Genomic DNA, 5,564 nt, shown 5'->3' on the forward strand with positions numbered 1-5,564 from the left:
TTTAGTGTGTAAATTAGAAAATAATGAACACTCTTTCCTTCTCCTTCAGGGTGAAGAGTTACTGCACAGATAACGTTTCTTTGTAGCCACGTCAATTTAATAACAAAAATCCAAGTGAAAGAAAAATGTAGCTATTTATCTTGTAGTCTGGTTGACATGGATTTAATTTCACAAATAATTTGCTAAAGATGAGGATTTTCCCTAATATTTTTTTTCTATTGTTTTGATAACAGATACTGTCACATAGTGAAAAATACACCACAAATTGAGTTGGACCATTAGCGTAAAAACTCTGTGAAGCCATAGGTTTTTTTTTTTTTTTAAATTTATGCCCTCAGAGCCTCAATAACTGTTGAATAAATGAATCAATTTCTTAAAAGAAATGGCAGTTCCAAGGTGTATGAAGACGTGCACACACAATGTAATGTGGAATAGAGAGTATAAGAGGTGACCAAGTCACTAACTCAACGTCTTGTCCAGCAGGGAGCCCATGGCATCCTGAGGGCAGAGGCCCCAGGACTGTGTGAGAGGAAGGAAGGACCGAGGCTTGGGGACAGCTCTTCACTCTCTAATAATAAAAAAAGTGGGCAAAGCACCCCCACGGGGTGCCAGATCACCTTTGATCCTGGGGCCAAGCAGTCGAATGCAGTGTGGTTGAGCAGGAGGATACAGGTGGAAAGGTCTGCACTGAAATGGACATCCAGGAGGCACCTGTACCGAGATTACTTGGGAATCAGTGACTAAGTCACAGCACAGTGGGCGTCTCAAAACAGGGACGAGAGGAATTCAAAAGTTTAATGTCCAGTAGAGGAAAGGACAGTAGTGGAGAGGAGCTCGGAGCTCCCAGGACTCGTGTGGGGACACATATGGGCAGGCTCAGAGCTTAATGGGACTCACACAGGGACCTACCAGGGGGCCTCAGAGCTCATAAGACTCATGGGGTGGGGGATGCGCCTGAGAGAACTCAGGGACCCTCAGCCACATGAAGGTCCAGCAGTCCATGGTCAGTCAAAAACAGTCACTGAGCTTTAGAGTTTGTACTTTCTGTTCTGAGCAACTAACCCACATTCTTCAGTATCTGAGAGAGACCCATCACAGGTCTCTCTCCCTCTCTCTAGCAAGTGGCTAAGACTGTTACATAGAAGGAGCTCTCATGTAGCACAGTGCTTGGAGCACAGTCGCGTTCTCATCTGGTTGCCTAACATCGGCAACCCCGTGATGAGGACACAGATCTGCAACGTGGGCTTCTCTCAGTCTGTCCTGCTCTGAAATTCAGACTAGCCTCGCTTTCTACCAAAGCCCAGGGTTGGGTCGTTGCCATTTCCAAGTCATCCTCTAGGGGAGCAACCGCGTCTCCTAAGTGTCACCTGGCAGTCACCAGGTCCCCTCAATCATAAGGTCTTCCCCAGAGTTTCCTCAGTGCCGTCTTCACCTCCTGGTTCCTCAGAGCGTAAATCAGAGGGTTGAGCACGGGAGTCACCACCGTGTAGAACAGGGAGACAAACTTGCCCTGGTCCTTGGATAGGCTCCGGGCCGGCTGCAGGTACATGAAGATGATGGTCCCATAGAAGATGGTGACCACCAGCAGGTGGGAGGAGCAGGTCCCAAAGGCCTTCCTCCTGCCAGCAGCCGACCTGATCCTCAGCATGGCCTGGGCGATGTGGCCGTAGGACACCAGGATGAGCGACAGAGGCAGCACCAGGAACAGGACGCTGGCCACAAAGAGCTCAGCCTCCTTGAAGGTAGTGTCCACACAGGCCAGCTTGATGAGCATGGGGACCTCACAGAAGAAGTGATCCACGTGGCGATGCCCACAGAAGGGCAGGCACAGGGTGAGGGTGGACTGTACCAGGGTGGTGGCCACTCCGCTGAGCCATGCCGTGGCCACCAGAGAGTGACAGAGCCGAGGGTGCATGACAAGAGTGTAGTGTAGCGGGCGGCAGACGGCAACGTAGCGATCGTAGGACATGACGGCCAGGAGGACACACTCGGTGGACCCTAGCGCTAGAGAGACGTACAGCTGAGCCACGCAGCCGCCGTACGAGATGGACTTGTCTGAGCTCCCCAGGTGGACTAGGAGCTGAGGAAGGACACCAGTGGTGAAGCAGAGGTCCAGGAAGGACAGGTGGGAGAGGAAGAAGTACATAGGTGTGTGGAGCTTGGGGTCCAGAAGGGACACCAGGATGATGGCAGAGTTGCCAAGAAGGGTCATGAGGTAAAGGAGCAGGACAACCCCAAAGAGAGCCCGCTCCAACCGAGGCTGGTCTGAGAACCCCAGCAGAAGGAACCCAGAGAGGAGGCTGTGGTTGGCGCCTCCCATTATTCTCGCTCCACCCACTCACGGAGAGAGGGCTCACGTCAGGCAGAGCCGCAGATCCCGTGCCAAGTCCTTGACAATTAAAAGTTACATTCTGGGAACTAAGACTTTGGACACATGTGACAGGCAGAGAGCACCAGAGTGGGAGACTCTTATTATGCCCCGAAGGTGGAACCTGGTCTGAGACCCACAGGTGTCCCACGTAGCTCGAGGATCACATGAAAGTAGGCATCACTTGAGAACGAGTTTGCCCCAGTTTTTAACAACATGGATTTTTTTAGTGTAAACATATTAGAATTTTATAGGAATTGTGGGAACTGCAAGCACTCTAGAAATATGGTTATTCCCAAGGTACCAAAGGAACAGAGCAGCCGGTAGGTGTCCAGGAGAGCCCCAAGCACGGTGGGAATGCAGCAGGGCTGCTCAGGACAAATCCAGGTGTCGTCACATGCTGCTACCGAGGAGTCCATAAGGAGGGCAGCCCAGCCTGAGAATGGAAATGGAGAGGGAACATGGTCAGAGCCAGAGGGAAAAGGAGCCAAATGTGGGGAGCAGCTACTGCACACACCGCCTATGCTTCAGAACATGGCATGTCCAGGGTGAACTGAAATCAGTTCTTCCAGGACCAAAGACATCAGTACACATTATCTGGATAGCATAGCCCTTGTTGAGGGGTTTTAGTTCAGTTCAAAATTTCCTTCTTAAGATAAATGTTTGCACAATGTAAGAGAATTTAAAACTTCAAGTACCCTGACCCAGAATCGATGTGTGGGGCTCATGGGACAGTGGACAATGTCGATGTCACACACTTGGAAGGGAGTGAGTGCAGTATGACCAGAAGGCAGGGAACTCGGCAGAGGTTGACTCATGAAGGCTCGCCTGCCGGCAGTGGACTTGACCAAATAACAGAAGAAACCAAGAGATTGAACAGTTAAAAACAGCCTCTGTCTTTTTAATCTCAACCAGGGATGCTGAGAACCACGCTGATCATGTCTGAAAACTCCGAGAGTCCACATAGTTGATGCTCTTCTTGTAATAGGGACTTGGCTCCTGTCTCCTGGCACCCACCTTAATGCCAGCCACTGGCTGCGCATGCCTGGCTGAGCGCCCTGTGAACACATGAAGCACAGGGAATCTGGATGACGGGCAGTTCCACAGCACCCGGGGGAGCCTACTGACTATGGCCACTGCCCTTCACAGGCGCCGAGGCCCGGACATCTTCAGACTCATGAACAACCTGATCTTGCTCTTCTCCAGATGCAGATGAGGAGTGACTCCCCGAGACCTGTGTCCGCCCTGAAGTTGCTCACTCACACCATGCTGCTCAGGATGAAAGACTGGCTGACCGTGTCTTTCCCTGAATGAGCAGGTTTGCTATCTCAGCTCAGGTTTTCAAAGCTTCTCTTTCATGCTATTTATTAGAATGGGCCTGCACCTGGTGTCCTGCCACCAGGATGCCACTGAAGTCACCTCCTCATCCCTTACTGCCTACAAGAACGTCTCCAGAGCATGGTGGACAATCTGGTAAGAGAACAGGCTCCAGGTACGACCCGCTTTCTGCATTTTAGTTGTGTTTCTGAACATGTCACTGCATGAGGTGCCCTGGCTGGCTCAGCTGGGACCTAGAGAGGAGCAGAGCTGTCCATGGGGACGAGGTGCATGATACCAGCCCTGTGGAGGGACAAATGTGTGCCAGTGAACAGTGATTGCTGTGCCTATGGGCACTACTGCCAGCTCACATGGCCTTCTCAGGCTCGTGGGCACCTTACTGTCCCCCGGAGCCTCACTTGCAAGCTGCAACAGGAAGCCCCAGACAATCAGAGCCACTTCCTGCTCCCCAAACATTGAGTATGGCTCCATTGCCCCTCCCACCACGGCTGCATGGTGTTCCCTCACTGAACCCACCTAGGCATCTCCATAAGTCCTCTAAGACTTGACCCAAAAGACAGGAAATCTTTAGAGAGATATCACATTTCCAACTAGTTCTACGATATTTTATATTTATGCATTGCTAGTATCAGAGTGTCAGGAATCTAATGACTTATTTATCTTTATGCTATTAACGTCTACCACATTCTCCAAAAGCATTTGCTAAGTCAAAGTGCTTGTGGAGCACCGTGCTGTTTCACTGGGCAGATGTGGTGACCATGCCGTAACACATGCAGCGAGCAGCTGGACAGACATGCAAAACGTGCACCCCTAGAGCTCCCTGAGAACCACGTGGAAGCCCTGCTGTTTCACAGAAGGAATGCATGCCCCACCTACCATAGGCAGGGCAAGCTTAAAGACTTATGCACAAAGGCACTTCTTGGACTGCTTACCAACCACATTGAACACAGTGCTACTGCAGAGGATGGACATGACAGTGACCACGCCACAGGGCCTGAGGTCAGGTGCTTAAGACAGAAGCATAAAGACAACTAAGTATATGTCTGCACACACTACAACAAAAACAGAAGGCATCTCAGCACTCACCTCATGGCTCCCATCCCATAGATGTGAATAGAGAGCTGTTTAATCCCATATGCTGCTCCAACCACAAACACCTGGAAGACAGGTTTCCCTATGTTTAACTGCACACTCTGAAGTCAGATGAAGACAGACAGACAGACAGATTGGATGAAACACTGGAATTTGTCTCTCACTAGACATTATTTCAGTTAATACATCCATCAACCTCTGTTGGACACAGGCCGTGGCCAGCCCTCAAGCTGGACATAAGGGGTGTCTTAATGAGTTGGCCACTGACTCTCTATTCATTACGAGTGGTGTGGGGTATTAAGCCAGAGCTCCATGCGAGCCAGGCAAGCACTCTACCAACAGAGCCCAGCCCAGCCAAGAATATGAAATAAGAAAGATGTGTGTGTTGCTGTCAAGAATCTTGTCAGAGTAAAGTAAAATTAAAAACAACAACAACAACAAGAAACCATTCTCAGTTGCCTGCTCATGCTGCATGGATGGGGAGAGAGCAGCAGCACTAACCCTAGCCCAGGGACCCACAAGGTGAATAGTGAAGTATAAATAACTTTCCCTCAGGGTGTCACAGGCCCACTCACCTAGCTTGTGAGAAGACATCATGTCCTTGGAAGTCAGTATCTATAGATAACCCCAACATGGTGGCACACGCCTATTATTTCAGCCACTGGGGAGGTGAGGAAGGAGGATCCCAAGTTCGAACCAGCCTTAGCAACTTAACAAGGCCCTGGGCAAGTTAGTGAGAGTCTGTCTCAAAGTAAAAAATAAAAAG

At 50.2% G+C, this 5,564-nt stretch overlaps 1 protein-coding gene across 1 annotated transcript; it reads right to left on the reverse strand.

Annotated features, from left to right (window-relative positions):
- Nucleotides 1-1,387: 1,387 nt before the first annotated feature.
- Nucleotides 1,388-2,320, reverse strand: LOC144251051 (olfactory receptor 2G6-like). The gene has a single exon (XM_077794178.1). It carries the CDS (start codon nucleotides 2,318-2,320, stop codon nucleotides 1,388-1,390), a length of 933 nt encoding a protein of 310 aa, XP_077650304.1.
- Between the last annotated feature and the right edge of the window lie 3,244 nt (nucleotides 2,321-5,564).

This window comes from Urocitellus parryii, chromosome Y (genome assembly GCF_045843805.1).
Source record: "Urocitellus parryii isolate mUroPar1 chromosome Y, mUroPar1.hap1, whole genome shotgun sequence".
Taxonomy (NCBI): Eukaryota; Metazoa; Chordata; class Mammalia; order Rodentia; family Sciuridae; genus Urocitellus; species Urocitellus parryii.

What these genes read in the sequence shown, in the direction of transcription:
- LOC144251051 (XM_077794178.1), bottom strand. Translation starts at nt 2,320, where the DNA reads ATGGGAGGCGCCAACCACAGCCTCCTCTCTGGGTTCCTTCTGCTGGGG.